Source organism: Peromyscus eremicus, chromosome 4 (assembly GCF_949786415.1).
Source record: "Peromyscus eremicus chromosome 4, PerEre_H2_v1, whole genome shotgun sequence".
NCBI lineage: Eukaryota > Metazoa > Chordata > Mammalia > Rodentia > Cricetidae > Peromyscus > Peromyscus eremicus.
In genome coordinates this window covers 48,188,949-48,211,719 of record NC_081419.1, presented here as the reverse complement: position 1 = coordinate 48,211,719, position 22,771 = coordinate 48,188,949, and the positions used below count along the sequence as shown (strand labels likewise).

Below are 22,771 nucleotides of genomic sequence, written 5' to 3'. Positions count from 1 at the left end.
TTACAAACAACGCTGATATGAACATAGCTGAACAAGTGCTCTTGTGGTGTGGTTGAGCATTCCTTGGGTATATGCCCAAGAGTGGTATAGCTGGATCTTGGGGGAGATGGATTCCCAATTTTCTAAGAAATCGCCATATTGATTTCCAAAGTGGTTGTACAAGCTTGCATTCCCACCAGCAGTGGAGGAGAGTTCCCCTAGCTCCACATCCTCTCCAGCATAAGGTGTCTTCAGTGTTTTTGATCTTAGCCATTCTGACAGGCGTAAGGTGGTATCTCAGAGTTGTTTTGATTTGCATTTCCCTGATGATTAGGGATGTTGAGCAATTCCTTAAATGTCTTTCAGCCATTTGAGTTTCCTCTGTTGAGAATTCTCTGTTTAGTTCTATAGCCCATTTCTTAATTGGACTGTTGGGCATTTTGATGTCTAATTTCTTGAGTTCCTTATATATTCTGGATATCAGTCCTCTGTCAGATGTGGGATTGGTGAAGATCTTTTCCCATTCTGTAGGCTGTCGCTTTGCTTTGTTGACCGTATCCTTTGCCCTACAAAAGCTTCTCAGTTTCAAGAGGTCCCATTGATTGATTGTTTCTCTCAGTGTCTGTGCTACTGGTGTTCTATTTAGAAAGTGGTCTCCTATGCCAATGTGTTCAAGACTACTTCCTACTTTCTCTTCTAGCAGGTTCAGAGTAGCTGGATTTATGTTGAGGTCCTTGATCCACTTCGACTTAAGTTTTGTGCACGGTGATAGATATGGATCTATTTGCAGCCTTCTACATGTTGATATCCAGTTTTGCCAGCACCATTTGTTGAAGATGCTTTCTTTTTTCCATTGTGCACTTTTGGCTTCTTTGTCAAAAATTATTTGTTCATAGGTGTGCGGATTAATATCAGGGTCTTCAATTCGATTCCATTGGTCCACATGTCGGTTTTTATGCCAGTACCAAGCTGTTTTTATTACTGTAGCTCTATAGTACAGCTTGAAGTCAGGGATCGTGATGCCTCCAGAGGTTGTTTTATTGTACAGGATTCTTTTGGCTATCCTGGGTTTTTTGTTTTTCCATATGAAGTTGAGTATTATTCTTTCCAGGTCTGTGAAGAATTGTGTTGGTATTTTGATGGGGATTGCATTGAATCTGTAGATTGCTTTTGGTAAGATTGCCATTTTTACTATGTCAGTTCTGCCTATCCATGAGCATGGGAGATCTTTCCATTTTCTGACATCTTCTTCAATTTCTTTTTTCAGGGACTTAAAGTTCTTGTCATATAGGTCCTTCACTTGCTTGGTTAGTATTACCCCAAGGTATTTTATGTCATTTGTGGCTATAGTAAAGGGTGATGTATCTCTGATTTCCTTCTCCGCTTTTTTGTCCATTGTATATAGGAGGGCTACTGATTTTTTGGAGTTGATCTTGTATCCTGCTATGTTGCTGAAGGTGTTTATAAGCTGTATCAGTTCCTTGGTGGAATCTTTGGGGTTGCTCAAGTATACTATCATGTCATCTGCAAATAGGGAAAGCTTGACTTCTTCCTTTCCAATTTGTATCCCCTTAATCTCCTTATGTTGTCTTATTGCTCTGGCTAGAACTTCAAGTACTATATTGAATAAGTATGGGGAGAGCGGACAGCCTTGCCTCGTTCCTGATTTTAGTGGAATTGCTTTGAGTTTCTCTCCATTTAATTTGATGTTGGCTGTTGGCTTGCTGTAAATTGCCTTTATTATGTTTAGGTATGTTCCCTGTATTCCTGATCGCTCCAAGACCTTTATCATGAAGGGGTGTTGGATTTTGTCAAATGCCTTTTCAGCATCTAGTGAGATGATCATGTGGTTTTTTTCTTTGAGTTTGTTTATATGGTGTATCACATTGACAGACTTTCGTATGTTGAACCATCCTTGCATCCCTGGAATGAATCCTACTTGATCATGGTGGATAATTGTTTTGATGTGGTCTTGGAGTCTGTTTGCCAGTATTTTATTGAGTATTTTTGCATCAATGTTCATGAGGGAGATCGGTCTGTAGTTCTCTTTCTTTGTTGTATCCTTGTTTGGTTTGGGAATCAGGGTAATTGTAGCCTCATAGAAGGAGTTTGGTAATGTTCCTTCTGTTTCTATTGTATGGAACAATTTAGAAAGTATTGGTATTAACTCTTCTTTGAAGATCTGGTAGAATTCTGCACTGAAACCATCTGGTCCTGGGCTTTTTTTGGTTGGGAGACTTTTAATGACTGTTTCTATTTCGTTAGGGGTTATTGGACTATTTAAATAGTTTATCTGGTCTTGATTTAATTTAGGTATGTGGTACCTATCCAGAAAATTATCCATTTCTTTTAGGTTTTCCAGTTTTGTGGAATAGAGGTTTTTGAAGTATGACCTGATGATTCTCTGGATTTCCTCAATGTCTGTTGTTATGTCCCCCTTTTCATTTCTGATTTTGTTGATTTGGATGCTCTCTCTCTGTCTTTTGGTTAGTTTGGATAAGGGCTTGTCTATCTTGTTGATTTTCTCAAAGAACCAACTCTTTGTTTCATTAATTTTTTGTATTGTTCTCTTTGTTTCTATTTTATTGATTTCAGCTCTCACTTTGATAATTTCCTGGCATCTATTTTTCCTGGGAGACTTTGCTTCTTCCTGTTCTAGAACTTTCAGGTGTGCTGTTAAGTCACTAGTGTGAGATTTCTCCAGCTTGTTTATGTGGGCGTTTAGTGCTATGAATTTCCCTCTTAGTACTGCTTTCATAGTGTCCCATAGGTTTGGATATGTGGTGTCTTCATTTTCGTTGATCTCTAGGAAGTCTTTAATTTCTTTCTTTATTTCTTCCTTAACCCATTGGTGATTCAGGTGGGTATTGTTCAGTTTCCATGAGATTGTAGGTTTTCTGTAGTTTTTGTTGTTGTTGAAATCCAACTTTAGACCATGGTGGTCTGATAGAACACAGGAGGTTATTCTAATTGTTTTGTATCTGTTTAGATTTGCTTTGTGACCAAGTATGTGGTCGATTTTAGAGAAGGTTCCATGGGGTGCTGAGAAGAAGGTATATTCTTTTTTGTTAGGATGGAATGTTCTGTAGATGTCGATTAAGTCCATTTGAGTCATGACATCAGTTAAGTCCTTTATTTCTCTGTTAAGTTTCGATTTGGGGGATCTGTCCAGTGGTGAAAGTGGGGTGTTGAGGTCTCCCACTATTAATGTGTGGGGTTTTATATGTGATTTGAGCTTTAATAATGTTTCTTTTACATATGTGGGTGCCCTTGTGTTTGGGGCATAAATGTTCAGAATTGAGACTTCATCTTGGTGGATCTTTCCTGTGATGAGTATGTAATGCCCTTCTTGATCTCTTTTGATTGATTTTAGTTTGAAGTCTATTTTGCTGGATATCAGGATGGCTACACCCACTTGTTTCTTAAGACCGTTTGATTGGAAAGTCTTTTCCCAGCCTTTTATTTTTAGGTAGTGTCTATCTTTGAATTTGAGATGTGTTTCTTGTATGCAGCAGAAAGATGGGTCCTGCTTTCGTATCCATTCTGTAAGCCTATGTCTTTTTATAGGTGAATTAAGTCCATTGATATTGAGAGATATTAATGTCCAGTGATTATTCATTCCTGTTATTTTTTGGTGGTGATGTGTGTGTACTTTTCTTCGTTGGGGTCTACTGCTGTGGCTTTATCTATTGCCTGTGTTTTCGAGGTTGTATCTGACTTCCTTAGGTTGGAATTTTCCTTCTAGTGCTTTCTGTAGGCCTGGGTTTGTGGATAAATATTGTTTAAATCTGGCTTTGTCATGGAATGTCTTGTTCACTCCATCTATGACGATTGAAAGTTTTGCTGGGTATATTAGTCTAGGCTGACATCCATGGTCTCTTAATGTCTGCATTACATCTGTCCAGGACCTTCTGGCTTTCAAAGTCTCCAGTGAGAAATCGGGTGTTATTCTGATAGGTTTGCCTTTATATGTCACTTGGCCTTTTTCCTTTGCTGCTCTTAATATTCTTTCTTTATTCTGTACGTTTAATTGTTTAATTATTATGTGGCGAGGGGACTTTTTTTGGGGGTCTAGTCTGTTTGGTGTTCTATAGGCTTCCTGTACCTTCATAGGCATTTCCTTCTTTAAGTTGGGAAAGTTTTCTTCTATGATCTTGTTGAATATATTTTCTGTGCCCTTGAGTTGGTATTCTTCTCCTTCTTCTACCCCTATTATTCGTAGGTTTGGTCTTTTCATGGTGTCCCAAATTTCTTGGACATTTTGGTTCATGACTTTGTTGACTTTAGTGTTTTCTTTGACTGATGAATCTATTTCTTCTATTGTATCTTCAACGCTAGAGATCCTCTCTTCCATCTCTTGCATTCTGTTGATTATACTTGCATCTGAAGTTCCCAATCGTTTTCTCAGATTTTCTATTTCCAGCATTCCCTCTGTTTGTGTCTTCTTCATTTTTTCTATTTCCCTTTTCAGGTCTTGGACTGTTTCCTTCATTTGTTTCATTGATTTTTCTTGATTTTCTTTCAGTATTTTATTGTTCTCTTCCAAAACTTTTTTGATTTCTTCTAATTTCCCTATGTACATTCTTAATGTATACTGTCTCTAAACACAATTTTTCTTGCACTAGAGATGAAGTTCAACCATATATGTGACTAAAATGGCTTCTCGTACAGTTATTACAGGATGAGCTCCTTCAAAACTAGCAAATCACATGGGACTGCCAAACTTATCTGAACTCATAACACCAAACAATCTTGATACAGGTTTTCCTTTCTGGCCTCTTACATCTTCTTTAATGCCACTTTTACTAGTTAGTTTTAACTATCAACTTTACACAGTCTAGAGTCACCTGAGAAGGGGGCCTCTGTTGAAAGATTGCCCAGATCACACTGGCCTACTGCCATGTTTGTGGGGAATTGTCTTGATTGTTAGCTGATGTAGGTGGGTCCAGCACACTGTGGCTACCACCATTCCCTGGGAATGTAGCCTTGGGCTACATATAAGAGAGCCAGCTAAGCAAGAACCTGTGAATGAGCAACAAGGAGCAGTCCTCCATGGTTTCTGTAACTTCAAAACCAGGGGATCGGATACTGAGAACCTCTTCTGACTTCCATATGCAGCAAGCATACATGTCCTGCAGGCAAAACACTTATACATAAAATGAATAAACCTAATTTAAAAATTTTAACTTAAAAAAATTAGGAAACACCCGGGCTGTGGGTGGTGGTGCACGCCTTTAATCCCAGCACTCAGGAGGCAGAGGCAAGTGGATCTCTCTGAGTTCGAGGCCAGTCTGGTCTACAGAGTGAGTTCCAGAATAGGCAGAGCTACACAGAGAAACCCTGTCTCAGGGGGGAAAAAAATAGGAAACAAATGTTGGCAAAAGAAAAATTTAAGAAACATTGCTTTCTCTAATAATTGACAATCATATAGTAATAAACACAAGTACCAAAAATTCAAATAGCTGGATTTCTGTTTTAAGAAATACTTAAGGGCTAGTGAGATGGGTCAGCAGGAACGACACTTGCAACTAAGCCTGAGGACCTAAGTTCAATCCCCAGGACCCACAAGATGGAAAAAGAGAATAGACTTCCAAAGGTTGTCCTCTGACCTTACATGTATGTTGATATGTACACATGCATGCATGCACACACAAAAAAATAAATGTTTTTTAAAGATATATCTAAAATACTTCTATTTTTATTTAAAGTTGTTAGAGCTTTTTTAGCAGCAAGAAAATTCTGAGGTACCACAGCAATAATGGTATTAGTAATGTTTCTGAAGCAGCTTCCAACTTTCAACAGTAATTTAACACTGGGGCCAGCACACTCATCCTTTTATCCCCAAAGAATTCAGCATACCACACACACAAGCACTGGTTATGTTCAATCATTTACCTTACAAAGTAAGTAGCTATGATTGTTGTAACTGAAATAACCAGGTCATTATCCCTGAATGACCGAAAAACAGAAAAACACAAATCGTCAACTGTACCATACATATTGAAAGCACTATAAACAAAACTACCTTTCCTCCTTGTCCAGAGTTTTCTTCTCTGCCGCGGTGACTTTTCTGGGTGGCACAGGAGGGGTCACTTTCCTGCAGATCTCTTCAATGATGCGTTGGTTCATTCTGCTTTGCACTGCAGCTTTTAGCAAAATTCTTTCCACTGCAGTTATACCATCCCCATGATTGTATTTAGGAATTTCTGGTTGTATTAAAACTTCTATGTCATCGAGCCACGGAGGATAGTAAGAGTTTTGTTTTCCTGAGAGTTTGTGGTGAAGTTTGATCAGCAAGGACAATATGCTTTCCTTAATCTCCAGAATGGCTGTGGTTAACTGGGGAGCGGAACCAGGAGCTGACCATTTACTTGGGATTTTGGGCCGAACCGCCTGATTTGCTTCACTGTTGTTTCGATTGATGATCTCTTGAAATTTCTTTCTACGCTCTGCTACTAAGCTGAAAACTTGAGCTGTACCAGAATTCTACCAGTAAAGATAAGAAAAACAGAAAAATCAACAAGTTACTCAATACCAATTCTAAAATCTATTACTGTATTTTTTCAAAGGAAATGCTTAAAGTTTCATGCAAAAATCTCTCCAGCAGAGAAACCTGTTTCTTTCACGTCTTTCTCAAAGAGATACAGCACCACTTTACAGGGACAGGGGTGAGGGAAAGGAGTTCACCATAGTCACCTCTCTGTAAGCGCCTGAGCCTACGTTCCACAAAAACAAAGCTTATGCCATACCTGCAGCCATATTACATGTATAAACAAGCTTCTCCATTTTAAGGGAAGCTAATGTATTATACACTACTCATCAAGAAACTACATGTACTCTTTATTAACTTCTGAAAGTCTGCTTTAACATTTAAAAAAAAGTTCATTTTTCTTTTTCTTTTTCTTTTTTTTTTTTGGGGGGGGGGGTTTGAGATAGGGTTTCTCTGCCTCCTGAGTGCTGGGACTAAAGGCATGTGCCATCTCTGCCTGGCTTTCTTCACTTTTTTTTTAAAGACAATAAATCTATAGTAAAAATTAATTTCACTTTTAAGGAACTTCAAAAGTTTGAAAATTACAAACACTTCAAGTTATAAAACTGAAATGTAAGGATAAAGGAATATACTGTATGTTATTTAAATAGACATTTTTAGTCAAATGTTCTTCTCAATAATTTGTCTCCTAAACAGTCTTTTTGCTAAAGGAAACACATCAGGCCTCTTAGAAATCATCTTTTAATTAAGATATCAATCAGTTTAATGAATTCCATTCATTTTTCTAAAATGAGCATAAAAAATTATGCTTTTGTAAGTTAAATTATAGTATACAGTGTTTTTTTAAATATACAAGATTTTTAAAGTACTCTGTAACATTAGAAGCAAAAGAGCCTCAGATAGAGGTTCCAAGTTTTAATTAAAACCCTTTACAGTGTTCACAATAAAAGCATGTTGTCAAAAGCAAGAATATTCTAACAAATAGACTGGACTACAAAAACCATCTAATCCAGTTCTCTTTCTCTCTCCACTCACATAATACTTAGTTTATAGGAAGTAAAACTACTTAATTATTTGGCATGTCATTTTAGTACTCTTCCTGTTTAAGATCTTACTTATGTATATGGGTGCTTTGGCCACATGTATGTCTGTGCATCACATGCATGCCTGGTGCTTGGGACCGGAGTTACAGGCAGTTGTGAGCAGCCATATGGGTGCTGGGAATTGAACCCAGGTCCCTTGGAAGATACGTCAGTGCTCTTAACTGCTGAGCTTTCTCTCCAGATCCACTTCTCATTTTATTTTTAAAGATTAATTAAGCATCATGCAAAGAGCTGCTTTTCACAATGAGTCCCAAAACACAATATACAGAATACAAGTATTTATGAGCCTGTTTCATCAGTTAATTGCCACAAAAACAAAAACAAAAACAAAAAAAAATTAATGGGCATGCTGAAAGCAATTATATCTATTTTGGTTTAGGAAACAGTGTAGTCATTTTTACGATGTTAGTAAAACAACTGCAATGCTAAATGTAAGCAGGTCCAAATGGGCCACCTGTAACTGGTCCAGAATACTTCTAGCACTAATAAAAATTTGCTAGTAACCAGTCAGCATTTTTTGATCAAAAACATAAATTTTAAATTAAATATAAATAACTTTATTAAAAGTAAAAAAACATAAATTCAAGAAATGTTTTAAATTTATTCATATTAATCATACACATACACACACAAATACTTCAGTGGTTTCTTTTTTCCTCATTTCCAATTAGTGAGGTTGCTAGTTAATACAAATATCATACACATCTACCTCTCTCTGAAGAACTTTAGGCCGTCGGGAATTCTAGCAGGTTAAAGGAAAAAGACTGGTTAAGACCACAATACTTAGATATATCAGGAAATAAATGACAACTTAAAGCTCCCCTAACCACGTTTTCTTCTGAATGCCATAGGTCATCTAAGCAATGTCTCAGCATAATGGAAACCTTTCCCTTTCCGTCTCCCTCACTTTTACACTTACTTGTAAAGCGCCCAAACCATCAGAGCTCGTGCCAGCAAGTGAGTCCCTTTTCAACTCAGGAGCAGTCTCTGGGACTCTCACTCTAACGTAATTTATAAAGTGTCGCATGTTTGATACCAAGTTACTTCCAGGGAACCAACTGTCATGGCAACGTTCTGGTCCACCCATTGACACCTAAGACATAGATAAATGAATGAATGAATGAATGAATACATGCATACATGCACGCACGCACGCACAACAGAAGCTTGTCACTTCAAGTCTGAGATACAATGAAGTTCTAACTCAGTGACTGCTTACTCATAATTAGTGTTCTCATCAAAATTACATCAACAGCTTTCTTTAATGTTAGTCATCTGAATGACAAATCTTCAATTTCAATAGTTCCACACAAAATGTAATTTCATGTAAAGGAAAGCTTCAAAGGACCATATGTATTTTAAGAATAAAGCATTTTTTAGGCCAGAGAGTTGGCTCAGCAGGTACACTATCTGCCAAGCCTGGTAACCTGAGTTCAATCCCCAGGTCCCATAAGTAGAAAGAAAGAACCAACTCCTGCAAGCTGTCCCCCACCTGCTCGAGTACATCATGGTGCATACCCACACTAAATAAATAAATAGTTACCTTCTTGTCAGTTCTTCAAAGTTAAGAATTAAGAATACAAAACTAGAGGCTGGAGAGATAGTTCAGTGGTTAAGAGCACCATCTGCTCTCCCAGAAAACTTAGGTTCAATTCCCAGCACTCCTTAGCAGCTCACAACCTTCTGTAACTTCAGCTCTGGGGAATCTGATACCCTCTTCTGGCCTCCACAGTCACTGCATGTAAGTGATGCACAGATAAACACCCATATACATAAAAAATAAAATAATTTTAGCCTGGCAGTGGCAGCACATGCCTTTAATCCCAGCAGAGGCAGGCAGATCTCTGTGAGTTCAAGACCAGCCTGGTCTACAGAGGAAGTTCCAGCACAGCCAGGGCTACACAGAGAAACCCTGTCTCGAAAAAACAAAACAAAACAAAACTCACATTACACTTCTTGCAAATAATTGCCTGAAGATAGACAGGGGTTGCTTCCTCTTAAATGTTCTAAGACAGAGGCAGTACTTACCTCTTCCTCAGAATCATCCTCAGCAGAGTTTTCAAGACCTAATTCAATCAGATATAATACCATGCACAGCACATGTTCAGACAGATTTTGATGATCCATCAGAATCTTAAAAAAAAAAAGAATTAATTTTTTCACAATATATATTGCAATTAAAGATACAAAAACATTATTATGAACAAAACCATGATCAGATATTTATCAGATATATAAATGCAAATCTTAGTGAAAATACAAACTAAAACAAAACTAGGTTTCCTTTGAAGATTATACAGAACTCTTGTTAGATTTATTTTTAATCATGTGTATGGGGTGTGTGTGCAGGTAACTGCAGACATTCTCATAGGTCAGAGTCATATTGAATTCCCCAAATCTGGAGTTACAGGTGGTTATGAGCTGCATAATGTGGGTGCTGGAAACTGAACTCAGGTCCTCTGCAAGAGCACATGTGCTCTTAACCACTGAGCCATCTTTCTAGCCCCTCTATAGGAATATTATATAATATCTAGAAATAGCAATTTGATGACTTCCTAAAGAGTACCACATTTAACAGTCCACAAAAGTCACTAATGTAAATATAGCAGTATTTACTAAAATAATTTACCAAGAATATCTTACATCCTAATCTCCTGATACTTTCCTAAAGACAAGGGTACCAAATACTTGAGTTAGCTAACCAGGATCACTTATTAAACTTAGCTGCAGTTGTCTAACAGCTAGAACACAATATGAAACATTAGCATTGATTCTGTCTTTAAAGTTCTGGGTCTCTAAATATTGAGTGTGACTATATAAATATGTAAGCCAATGTATGGTTGACATGGTAAGAATGGAAAAAGGGAAATGCAATGAACCTGACCTTATACATAGATCATACAACTCTAGCCTCATCTTATACAGGATTTCAGGGCTGTAATAGACCAGTGATTGGGAGATACCTAAACTACTACAGGAACAAGATGGAACAGCAGCTATCATTTGTCCTCATTATAAATAGGCGTGTGACACATGAGGGAAGGGACAGAAGAAAGGGTTCAGCAAGAAAGGGGCCCTGTGAGCTGAAAACGATGGTCAGCTAAGCTGAGCCTCACAGGAACAGTCCAATTCTTTGTAACTAAAGAATGCATACGTTCACTGACTGACTTCCTACTATTTGGCAGCTAGGAGGGTGTCTCCATTTTCTCTTGTAAAACCTCACTCTTAGTCTGTTTACACCTACTTGACCTGAAGCAACAATCTTTGGCCTTAATTTTCCCAAGTCTAAAGGCAAAAAACAAGTCCAGAATTATTTGATGTTGGCTTCACTTACAATCTGCCATTTGCTTAGAACAGTGCCTAGCAGCTGGTGTCTAACAAACAGTAGGTACCAAGAGTATGAAGACTAGAAAGACCCACAGAGGAGCCTGAAGGCTGGCGCTGCTGAGGTCACCCTTTCTGACCCAGCACATCACGGAGGGAAACCAGTTGTCAAAACAGCACAACACACACTCTCAGGCGCCCAGGCCAACGCCTGTCATCTCTGTCCCCTCTCCACAATAACTGAGCATTACTACCTAAATCCAAAGAAATTTTGAATTGAAATCATGTAGTATTAGATATTTCATTGAGAAAAAGAAAAGCTAAAGATCCTGAAGAAAACACTGAAGCCCTTTCCTGGGAAGTGTCATCATGTTCTTTAGTATCATACATGGCAAGGAATGATGGTGACTTGCTGCAAGTAACTTCTGCAAAGTTGGCTCGGCAGTGCCCGACAACTACAGCGCGTCAGAAAAGCTATTCTAAACAAATCTGGAATTTCAAAAAATTGGTCATAAGAGTCTTGAAACAACCAAGCCCCTGATCCTTCATCTCTGATTAAAAAAAAAAAAAAAACCACCACTCTTCTATATTAAGCAAATTTTAAAAATTGAAAAAGAGTAACTTGAAAGAGATTTTCAGTAAGGCTTCCTTCATTTATCATGAATTCTTAATTATTATTAGAAACAGTACTCAGGTCATTATTTGAACTAGTTATCTAACCTCTAAAACTCCATCCTTGCATTAAAAACTGGGAATAACACAGAACTTTCTGACACACTAAATATCTATGGTATCAACTCAGTAACAGAGAGAGCCTGCTCTGGGGAACCCAACAAACTCAACACAAACTGTTTGCCAATATAAAAGCATAGTCTACGTACTTTAATGGAGAAAAGGTACTTTAAATCATTTTTTTCTGAATAATCCTTTTGATTTTTGAAGGCACTGATCTAAAATCTTAGCCAAAAATAACTTCTAACTTTTATAAGTAAAATGAAAAAATGGCCATGGGTGATACTGGAAAGACATGTATAGAAATCTAAAAGCACTGTTTCATTATGCAGCAAACACTAGCCCTAAGAGTTCTACTTAACTAATGCATGCTTTCTTGAAAAATTAAAAACTATCCGTACACAGTCAATGGAGATCTATATACAGAATATGCTTAGGTTTCTTTTTTTAATTTTTCAAATGAAGGAAAAAAATATACATTTTCTTTATTTCTAATTATATGACACCTATGCCTATAATTTTATAAATGCTTATTTATTTAAGCAATGTTCTACAGGTATGATTATCTGATCTTTTATCTCTTATACAGTTTAAATCATTAAAAATCCCAGATTTTAATGTGTGTGTATATGTGTGTGTGTGTGTGTGTACATGTGTGTGTACAAACATACATACCCATATATTCTCTCTCTCTCTCTCTCTCTCTCTCTCTCTCTCTCTCTCTCTCTCCATAGTATATTTCATGTAACTTTTAAAATACAATGAGATAAATCAGTTTTGTGACAGAACACCCCCAAAATGAAACAAATTATGAGTAACAGAAAAATGGAAGGTGCTTCAAGTTTCTAAAGAACCCACATACACATTCTTCTTTGTCAAGTTCCTCCAAGAGGTAAAACACAGAGAAAAGCACTCTGAAGTAAGGTCACTGGCTCCCACAGCACTGTTTGTCATGCCGGAGGCTCACTCAGTCTACTACCTAATTCCTATAGCTACAGTACTTCTCATTCTACAGAAGCTATAACAAATACTACAGTCTGAAGCTGAAGAAAACAAACATTTTCCACAGAGAAGTATAACTACTTCATACTTTTTCAATTTGGAATTCAAATACATGTAATCATAACTTATCCTCACACATTAAAAAATTCATAAACACACGTTGCTTTATAAGTGGCGCTTTCAAATAAATATTATCATTTAGCATTTTGATTTGAAAATTATGAAAATAAATTACAATCTAAGTCATTCTAATCAAACTATTACTATACCTTGTAAAGCAGAGTGAATAGCACAATGTGTAAAGTTTTACAGTGCAGAAGTCTCATGAGACCTTTATAGCTGGGGTGGAGTGATGTCCTTTTCTTATAAGGAGGCCAGGGATTGCCAGGGAATTTTCCACTCTGTTTTAAACTGTAGGGAAAAAAAACAAAATCAAAAATACATGATAGACTCAAATTTAAACTACTGTATAAACTGATTTATAGGCATCAATTTCTGTCACATTTTCTAAACATTACTAATTGATTATAAATGTTTTAAAAGGCCAGACATTTATTCACTATACAATGAACATTATTTTTTCCTTTCCTATTGGATAAAAATTAGTTTTAAAAAAAAAAGCGAGGCTAAAAACTAGAAAGATGAATTTAAAAATACTAAAAAAAAAAGACCACAGTAAAATATTCAGCAAAGTAATTTCCTCTTCTAACACTTGACAAAATCAGTAATCTGAAAGCATTTCCACTACTAACAACTGGAAAGCAGATGAAAAGAAGCACAGTCTTCTGATCCCGTACTGAGCCCTAAAAGAGAAAGTGTACTAGAGGTGTCAGGAGAAACAGGATTACCAATAGTCACTAATACTGTGGTGATAGTTTTAAAGTCTTTGAGGGCTACTGAGATGGCTTACAAGGTAAAGGCACTTGCCACCACATAGTAGAAGAAGAGAAGTGAGTCCTACAAGTTGTCCTCTGACCTCCTTACCTGGGGCAACATGTGTGCCTGTGTATGCACATGCACACACACTAAACAAATGCAATTTAACAAACGCAGTCTTGGAGCAGTATGTCTACCGTGCTCTGTTTAAAAGGTGTTGGGCTCACACAAGGCCCAGACATGGAAATAAGATCCCTCTATTGCTGAGATCTGGAAAGTGTCTCATCTAAATGAGGAGAATACCTCGCAAGAAGAAGTAAGTTTATCTGTATCTGAACGAAAGAGCAGGAGGACATCAGGAAGACAGTAATTACAATCCTTTACGAAAATAATCACAGGCTCAAAGTACAATAGGCAAAATTCGAGAAAATTATATAAAAAAGTTTATAGATCCATGTTGCTCAGAGCTCAAGGGGAAAAAAAGGAAGAGTCTTAACAAAACTATTAAAAAGTCCAAGTCTATAACACACGACCATTAGGTGAACTTAACACATTTATACAAACTGCGCTCAGAAGATTTATGAAAAATTGTTAAATAATGCAGGATGCCCTGCTCAACCCTCAGGACCACATAGAGCTGGGCACAGAGGCGCACACTTGTTCCCCAGGCACTTGTGGGATGGAGGCAGGAGGATCAGAAGGTCAAGATCTTCCTCAGCTATATGTTGAGTTTGAAGCTAGCTTAAGCTATCTGAAACCCTATATTTAAGAAAGAAAGAAATGGAGGTGCACGGAGCAAGATGGTTTAGTGGGTAGAAGTACACAATCACCTAGCATGTACCAGCCTGCGCCCACATTCAGACTAAACTAATTTAATTTAAGGAACAGGGCTAAATAAAAAATAATGTTTTTTCTTCAAGCATGACGAACTGAGTTTGAATACCCAGCACCCATAAAAGCCAGACATGGCTGTGTCTGCCTGAAACCAAAGTACTGGGGGTGAGAAAGGGGGGCTCCTCAGGGCTCCTTATCAAGCTCCAGCCTAGCTGAAACCAAGAGCTTCCAGTTCAATGAGAGACCAGTTCAGTCTTAAGGTAGTAAGACAAGTAGTGATTAAGAATTTAAATTTAAAAAAGCTAAATATTACACAGCAAATTTCAAAAATTACCAAGCCAACATATAGACTATAATCACTTGTCATAAAATAAATAAAACTAAAACTAACTTAAATATAAAATCCAAAACTATACATATGCAAACATTTTTAAATACTGTTAAATTAAAAAATCAAAGGTTTGTTAAAAATTGTAACAGAAAATATTTAGAATTTAAAGTATAAATAATATAAACTAAAAAAAATAGTCAAACAATACTTGGGAAGAAAACTTATGGTCTTAACGCATATTTGTTAAAAATCAAAACTAAATATACAAGAAAGGATAACAAAGAAAAGCCAAACCAGTTGAAAAGAGATAATGATAAAAGGAAAGAGAATGGAATAGAAAAAAGGGGAAGGAAAGAAACAAGAAAACCAAAAGTTAGTTCTGAGTCCTGCTGTGGGATAATGCTTTTGTACACTGGTTTAATAAAATGCTGATTGACCAGTAGCCAGGCAGGAAGTACAGGTGGGATAAGCAGACAAGAAAAATTCTGAAAAGAGGAAGGCTGAGTGAGATGCCAGCCTGCCATCCAGGGCGCAGCATGTAATGGCACACAGGTAAAGCCACAGAACATGTGGTGACATATAGATTAACAGAAATGGGCTGAGTTTAAGTGTAAGAGCTAGTCAATAGTAAGCCTGAGCTAATAGCCGAGCAGTTTTCATTAATATAAGCCTCTGTGTGTTTATTTGGGTCCCAGCAGCTGCAGGACCAGTGGGTGAGAGAGATTTTTTCTGACTGCACACCGGGCAGGACACAGAAAATGGCGCCCAACATAGGGCACAAACCCACGACCCAGGAATTAAGAGTCCCATGCTTTACCAACTGAGCTGGCTGAGCTTTTATTGCCTTGCTGTTCTGCCCTCTCATTGGCTCTTAGCCCAGCTACCTCACTTCCTTGTCGCTGCCTGTCTGTACAGATCTCTAGGTCTCTATGGTGGGTACTGGGATTAAAGGCGTGTGTCACCACGCTTGGCTCTGTTCCCTAGTGTGGGCTTGAACACACTGAGACCCTGCCTGCTAAGTGATGGGATTAAGGGCATGTGCTACCACTGCCTGACTTTTATGTTTACTTAAACTGGCTTGCTATTTCCTTTGATCTCCAGGCAAACTTTATTTATTAATATACAAATAAAATATCACCATAGGGTTCAGTTATGGCTCAGCAGGTAAAGCCACTTATTGTCAAATCTGAAGACCAGAGTGCACTCCCCAGACTCCAGGTGAAGGCAGAAGAAAAAAAACAACTACACAAGGTTGTTTTCTGATTTCCATACAAGCAAATGTGACCCCTACACACACACAAGAAATAAATTTCAAAAGTTTGCATAAACTTGGACCACTATCTCACAGCACACATAAAAGTTAACACAAACCAGATCAAAGACTCAGTGTAGAAGTCAAAACTATAAAATTCTTAGAAGAAAGCATAGGTTGAAAACTTTTTTTAAAAAGATTTATTTATTTATTAATTTATTATGTATACAGTGTTCTGTCTGCATGTATGCCTGCACACCAGAAGAGGGCACCAGATCTCATTACAGATGGTTGTGAGCCACCATGTGGTTGCTGGGAATTGAACTCGGGACCTCTGGAAGAGCAGTCAGTGCTCTTAAACTCTGAGCCATCTCTCCAGCCCCGGTTTAAATCTTTTTTTAAAAAAGGATTTATTATATATACAGTATTATGTCTGCATGTATGCCTGCATGCCAAAAGAGGACACCAGATCTCATTATGGATGGTTGTGAGCCACTATGTGGTTCCTGAGAATTGAACTGAGTCCTCTGGAAGAGCAGTCAGTGCTCTTAACCACTGAGCCATTTAAAGCCCAGGTTTAAATCTTTGTAACCTTGGATCAAGCAAGAGTTATGACATTAAAAGAAAGCCTCAGGAGCAAAAGAAAAACAATATAATAGAACTCATCAAAATTTAAAAAAAAAAAAACAACCTCTCAACTAAGTGGAAAATCAATTTACAGGAGAGTAAGAAATAACTGCAAATCATGTATCTGCTAAGTCTAGTATCGAAAACATATAGAGAATCCTTAGGAGTCAACAAAAGGGGACTGGAAAGATGGTCCATGGTTAAGAGGGAGTGCTGCTCTTGTGGAGAGTTTGTTTTCCAGCACCCATGTCCAGTGGCTTACAACTGCCTGAGCTCCAGAGGATGTGACATCCTCTTCTGGCCTCCAAGGGCATCTGCACTCAAGTGCACTGGCTGCTCTTGCAGATAACCTGGGTTCAATTCCAGGCACCCATATGGCAGCTTACCAGGAGATCCAGCACTTTCTTCTGGCATTCAGAGAATCCAGGCATACATGAAGAACGCTTATAGACATGCAAGCAAACACTCATGCACATACACATACAATAAAAATAAGTAAATCCTTTTAAAAACTAAACAAAACAATTCTTAAAGTCTATCCAAAAAAATCTATTTAAAAACTAGACAATAAGACCTGGAGAGAGGGCCCAGCAGTTAATGAGACCAGAGTTTGTTTCCCAGCACCCACATCAGGTGTTCAGAACCACCTGTAACTCCAGCCCTAGGGGACTCAACATCTCTCAAGTGCACATACCCCCACACATCCACATAACTAAAAGCAAAATAATTTTGTGAAGTAGAGACTGACAAGATAGCTCAGTAAGTAAAAGCACTACCACACAGGTCTAGTGACCTGAGTTCCATCCCTGTAACCCACATAAAGATGGAAAGAGAGAACCAACTTACAAAGTTGTCCTCTGATCTCCACACTTCATGGCATGCACTCATCTCCACAGACATCAGACACATATATATAATAAATTTTTAATTAGAAATTTTAAATACACAATGACACTATCAGTATCTGCTATATCAATAATAACAGGCAAGACAGTAAAAGCTAAAATAAATAAGGATGGAATTTTCCCCTCACCACTGCAAAAGAATTCTACTGGAAGGATTCCTCTCTACTGAGGATAAAACACCAAGCACAGTAAAAGGTATGAAGACAGAATATTAAAGTTATGATTTAAATTTGATTCAAAGCCACTAAGTCTTGTGTCTTAGTTTGGGTTTTTATTGCTATGAAAAGACACCATGACCACAGCAACTCTTATAAATGAAAACATTTCATTGAGGAGGCTCGCTTAAAATTTCAGAGGTTCAGTCCATTATCATCAAGGCAGGGATCGTGGTGGCATGCAGGCAGATGTGGTGCTGGAGCTGAGAATGCTACATCTTGACTCAGAGGAAACAGGAAGTTGACTGAATATCACAGAAGGAAGCTTGAGCAAAAAAAAAAACCCTCAAAGCCCACACTCACGATGACATACTTCGTCCAAGGCCACACCTCCTAACAGTGCTATTCACTTTGAGCACCATTTTTTTCAAACCACCACACCTTGTCTCCCTCCCTTACCTTTGGGGCAATATTGAAGCAACTTCTCGGAGAAGGCTAACCTAAACAACCAGACATAAGGCTTCTTAACAAACCTACCTACAACACAGTCTATGAAAACTCTATTCACATACATCCAGAATTATCAGAACCTGAGGAATGCCCATGACCTGAAAGCTAGGGATGGAACAATAGGTAACATATCTCAGGGGTAAGAGATACTTGGGGGGGGGGGGGGGGGGTGTTAAAATAAACATCATTAACACAGCATCAAAATGAGTCGTTCTATGAGCGTGTGCACAGGAGGGCTCAATGGGTAAAGCACATGTTGGATAAACATGAGAACCCACATACAAGCCAGGAGTGGTGGGACATTCTTGGAACTCCAGCACTAGGGGGCAGAGACAGGCAGATCCCAGCAGTTAATATTCTGTCCCCTCCCCCTTGAAATCCCACCCCTTGGGGCTGCCTTGCATCCTGAAGTAAAGGAAAAATCTCTCCCCTTTCCCCCACTCCATTCCCACAAGGTACGCACACCTCCACTTTCTCTCCCTTCTCTTTCTTCCTTGTCTCTCTCTTTCCTATCTTTCTCTTCACTTCTCTATTATAATAAACTCTCCACATGGATGCAGTGCCTGGGTGTGAATGACTTTCCACATGTCGCTGCCCCTGCTGCATCTGCCCAGCACGTTTTCCCTCACGTGGGGGATATCCTGGCCAGGCCAGCTGGGGGTTGCCTTGTGCAAATTCATAACAGGAGGGGCTCACTGGGCAACAAAACAGTCAGCTCTAAGTTCAGTGAGAGATCCTATCTCAAAAAATAAGCTGGAGAAATTACTAAGGAAAACAACTTAATGTCAACCTCTGACCTCCAGATATGCCTACATGGGTGAGCACATCTACATACTCACATGGAGGGTGGGGGCAGGAACTAAAAAGACAAATGGAGGAATGTGGAAAGACAAAGAATAAAATAGGAAAGGAAAAAATAATTGTTTAAAAACAGCTTTGGAAACATGATTTTATTTGATTGTACAAAGTAGTTATCAATAAAAAATTCCTTAGACCTAAACAGCTAATGACAGAACATTGATTAGAAGACACATTATTCCTCCAAAGTTCTAAGTCAGTTTGTGCCAACAGGTTTCTCTGCACTTGTAACCATGACACCAGAGTCAAGACAATCAGGTTGTAGAGATCGGGTGTCAGCAGCAACTCTAACAGTCTTTAGGGAAAGCCAAACTCCCTGGAGACAAGACTGTGCCTAGTTGAGAACTTTTGCTCTAAAAAAAGAAATAAACTGCTCAGAATTATATGAAAAGTTGGTCTGATGATGTATTCCTTTAACCCCAGCACTCTGGAGGTAAGGATCTCTGATTTTGAGGTCAACTTGTTCTACATAGTAAGACCCTGTCTCAAAAAAAAAAGAAAAAGAAAAAGTAAAGAGATAACTATTTTTCTATCACAGTACCCGGCATGTGACAATAGATACATACTATAAAATAAAATTTCTCCCTTCCAAACTGTTTGTGAAACAATTTTTAAAAATTTATTTATTCTCTCAGCACTCGGGAGGCAGAGCCAGGCGGATCTCCGTGAGTTTGAGGCCAGCCTGGGCTACCAAGCAAGTTCCAGGAAAGGCACAAAGCTACACAGGAAAACCCTGTCTCGAAAAAACGAGAAAAAAATTTATTTATTCTTATTTTATGTCCATTGGTTTCTTGTCTGCATGTACATCTGTATTAGAGTGTCAGTTCCGCTGAAACTGGAGTTACAGACAGTTGTGAACTGCCATATGGGTGCTGGGATTGAACCCAGGTCCTTTGGAAGAACATCCAGTGCTTTTAACCACTGAGCCATCTCTCCAGCCCCAATGTGAAAATTAATAATCTATAATTAATAGATCTTTAAAAGCTTTAAATTTTTTTCAGCCCAATCATAGTATTAATTCCTATTAGTTACAAAGTAGCAGTGGCTATTAAATTTATTTATATACTTACTTCTTATATATTCAAAATGACTAACAACTATAACCACTCAAAAAGTCATAACAACTTAAAACAATAGTACTTATCAAGTCAACTTGTAGATTTTTCCAAGCAAATGTTTCCTCTCATCAATTTTGCATCTTTCAATTTCTTTTTTTGGTTTTTTTGAGACAGGGTTCTCTGTGTCACAGTCCTGGCTATCATGGAACTTGCTTTGTAGATCAGGCTGGCGTGGAACTTACTGAGGTCTGCCTCTGCCTCTGCCTCTGCCTTCCAAGTGCTGGGATTAAAGGCATGCACCACCGCCACCACCACCCGGCTTACCTTTCAATTTCCTTCTTTCTTTTTTGATTTGGTTTGCTTGTTCTTTGAGACAGAATCCCATATAGTCCTGTCTGTCCTTGACTGGCTATGTAGACTAGGCTGGCCTTAAACTCACAGAGATCTGCCTTCCTCAGCCTCCTGAGTGATAGGATTGAGGTTGTGTGCAATCATGCCTGGCATGTTCCAATTTTTCAACATGAACTATTCAATTTTACTTATCCAACAAATACTTATGTCTGCTAGGAGACAGTATTGAGCTGCCATAGATTCTGAGATATGTAAGAAATATAGAAGCAAAAACATCTTCCCTCAAGGAGTTAAGTAAATAAATGCCTACGAGCAAACAAATTGGAACGAAAGGATATAAAATATGCAAAAGGAGGTGGCCAAGTAAACAGAGACAGGAAAACCTCAAATGTTCTCCTCCAAGATTCTAGAGAAGGGCAGAAAGATGTTGAGGGCTGAGTTAAGTTTGGTTTTTGTTGTTTCAGGGAATTTTGTTTTGTTTGGGTTAAGTTTGTTTTTTTCAAGTATTGCCTATGATGGAGGCTAAAGTGAATGAACATTTATCTAGTAAAAATCTTGGCAGAAGGAAAGTTTCAATTACACCTAACATCTATAATTATACATTAACAGTTATTTGAATATTATCTGAATAAAGACTTTCTCAAGACCAATTTTTTTTTCAAGACAGAGTTTCTCTGTGTAGTCCTGGATCTCGCTCTATAGACCAGGCTGGCCTCAAACTTAGAGAGATCCACCTGCCTCTGCCTCTGCCTCCTGAGCACTGGGATTAAAGCGTGCACCACTACCACCCAGCCAAATTTTTCTTCTGTAATCAATGTTTTATAATATTTTTGCATATAAATAAGTAAAATTCACTTTGCTTTGACTAGTTACTCAACTGTTAAGCACAGCAATATTTTCATACTTTCTGCAGATATCCACTATCTCCAATGTCACACTATTTTATTTTTATACCTGTGTCTCCTCTACTGGTTCAAAAGTAGAACAACACAAAATCAAACTTCAAATTTGATTAATCAAATAGTAACTAGGTTTTCCTTTTTTAACTTAGAAATCATGTTTTATAAAAAGTTACTTATTTAAGTAAACATCAAATTTTCTTTGTTGTTTTATTTTGGGGGACAAACTCTCACTGTACAGCCCAGGCTGGCCTTGAACTCAAGATCCTTCTGGAGTGCTGGTATTACAGGCATGACTTACTACGTCCAGCTTTATATCTAATTTTTATAAGGACTTTGAGAAAATAAATCTCAGCTAAACTGTTTTTTAAGAACCTTCAGATGCTATTTTCTCTTAGATTAAATACATTTTAATGAGGCCATATCATGTGTTACAATCGAAACTTTTCTATAGAAACACAAATTATTCCATAATAATATTAATCAACTTATCAGACTTACAATGCTGTGTATCTGTCCATTGCAGACTGCACATCTCTGCGGTAAACTGTTCGAAGAATGACCATGACCGGGTCAAACTCCTGATCCCAGACTTCAGCTATTAGACAAAAGGAAGCAGAAACAGAAAGTTGACTTCTTAAGAATAAACCAGCCATTTCGCCGGGCGTTGGTGGCGCACGCCTTTAATCCCAGCACTCGGGAGGCAGAGGCAGGTGGATCTCTGTGAGTTCGAGGCCAGCCTGGGCTACCAAGTGAGTTCCAGGAAAGGCGCAAAGCTACACAGAGAAACCCTGTCTCGAAAAACCAAAAAAAAAAAAAAAAAAAAAAAGAATAAACCAAACTCAAATTACTTATTATATTCATTGAGAACATTTTAAATTCAAAATTGGAAGTTAAACTTAATTAATTTGCCTTAACGAGAGCTTGAGGCTGTGATTACTTTTACTAAGTTAAAAGCCATAATTTAAACCTTAGGAATGTCCTCTTGGGTTCTACAAGCCTCAACAAGCAAAAGGTTTATACTGTAACAATGCCCCACTATAAAGTTTAGATCATTGCTGTTGGATTTAAGTGTTTTTTTTTTCTTAATTTTCTTGGTAAGGTGTATATTAGAAAGAGTAAATAGCTTTTTAAATGATTCAACTATAAAATTATGCAAACTAAATTAAAAATGTACCGATCAGCTGATTTGCAAGGTCACTTCATAAATTGTGGTTTTCTACCCCTCAACAAAAAATTAAATCATGATTCTCCTTCCCTTCTGTACAATTAAGAATCACTATCCTATGTACTGTATGTACAATTGGTGATGCATAGGATGGTTCTAAGTATTAAGTGCATATATATACCATTTCCTTTTAATACTTATATCATTATTTTCAACATGTAATTTTCAGATTTAATATGTAACTATAAGATACAAATAAAACTCATCACTTTATTAATAATCATGTTAGGATAAAGTAATGTTTAAAAAAATGAACT

The 22,771-nt window shown here is 37.8% G+C and overlaps 1 protein-coding gene across 4 annotated transcripts in view; it reads right to left on the bottom strand.

Moving 5' to 3' along the window:
- Ubr3 (ubiquitin protein ligase E3 component n-recognin 3) overlaps window positions 1-22,771 on the bottom strand; it is a 159,124-nt gene that overhangs the window by 62,921 nt on the left and 73,432 nt on the right. For all 4 annotated transcript variants that reach the window (XM_059260641.1, XM_059260643.1, XM_059260642.1 and 1 more), the window contains 5 exons: window positions 21,788-21,884; window positions 12,900-13,041; window positions 9,601-9,705; window positions 8,492-8,665; window positions 6,005-6,465 (listed from right to left, as the gene is read on the bottom strand). In XM_059260641.1, coding sequence (XP_059116624.1) covers window positions 6,005-6,465; window positions 8,492-8,665; window positions 9,601-9,705; window positions 12,900-13,041; window positions 21,788-21,884 — 979 coding nt within the window. The remainder of the gene's footprint in view (window positions 1-6,004; window positions 6,466-8,491; window positions 8,666-9,600; window positions 9,706-12,899; window positions 13,042-21,787; window positions 21,885-22,771) is intronic.